The 926-nt window shown below is 36.1% G+C and overlaps 1 protein-coding gene across 1 annotated transcript; it reads left to right on the forward strand.

Annotated features, from left to right (window-relative positions):
- Positions 1–41: 41 nt before the first annotated feature.
- On the forward strand, positions 42–890 carry LOC110034659 (probable arabinosyltransferase ARAD1; the record flags this gene model as incomplete). The annotated part of the gene is made up of 3 exons (XM_020738908.1): positions 42–396; positions 541–688; positions 775–890. Coding segments are annotated over exons 1-3 (314 nt in total), but the record flags the coding sequence as incomplete, so codon positions are not given.
- Between the last annotated feature and the right edge of the window lie 36 nt (positions 891–926).

Here is a 926-nt window from a genome sequence, read left to right on the forward strand (position 1 = left end):
AAAAAACAATAGAGAATGCATTCGGTTCATATAGGAACCAATGTCATAGGCAAGTTTACACACAATAAACTAGAAGAAAAAAAAAAGTTAATAATTAAAAAAACTAAAAAACAAAATGCAACGATAAACTTATATAGATGATCATATATGCCTTGATGTATGTATACTTTTAAATTTTCATCATATATTTTTCTGAATTAGCAGTTACTATTCATATTTTGTTGATTTGTGAAAGCAGGAAGCCTTGAAGTGGGTAACTGATCAGCCAGCATGGCAACGATCTGAAGGGAGGGACCATATTCTTCCGGTTCACCACCCATGGTCTTTCAAGTCCGTACGGAGATATATGAAAAAGGCAATTTGGCTTCTCCCTGATATGGACTCCACTGGGAACTGGTAATGATTCTCTCATTTCCATAGTTAACATCTATAATTGTGTTCTTTTTGCACTACTTAAGAAGCTGTTCCATGCGAATAATATTAGTTGCTTGTGTCAATAATGAATTGGTCTTGGAGCCTTTCTAAAATTTTCCAACGTAGGTATAAGCCTGGCCAGGTTTGGCTTGAGAAGGACCTTATCTTGCCATATGTTCCTAATGTCGATTTGTGTGATGCCCAATGTTTACGTGAATCTCACTCTAAACGAAGTACATTACTTTTCTTCCGGGGAAGGCTTAAAAGAAATGCTGTAAGCTCTTTTTAGTTTATTTTTTTCTTAGATTATGTGAACTCGGGTGCTAAATCATGTTCTAAATCCTGTAATCAATTGTTTAGGGGGGCAAAGTTAGAAGCAAGCTAGTAGAAATTCTACAAGATGCTGAGGGTGTTATAATAGAAGAGGGAACCGTTGGAGTGGCTGGGAAGGAAGCTGCTCAGAATGGCATGCGCAAGTAAAGAAAAAAAGTTCTAAAGCTAGTTTTTTTTTT

This window comes from Phalaenopsis equestris, unplaced genomic scaffold (genome assembly GCF_001263595.1).
Source record: "Phalaenopsis equestris unplaced genomic scaffold, ASM126359v1 Scaffold191959, whole genome shotgun sequence".
NCBI classification, from domain to species: domain Eukaryota; kingdom Viridiplantae; phylum Streptophyta; class Magnoliopsida; order Asparagales; family Orchidaceae; genus Phalaenopsis; species Phalaenopsis equestris.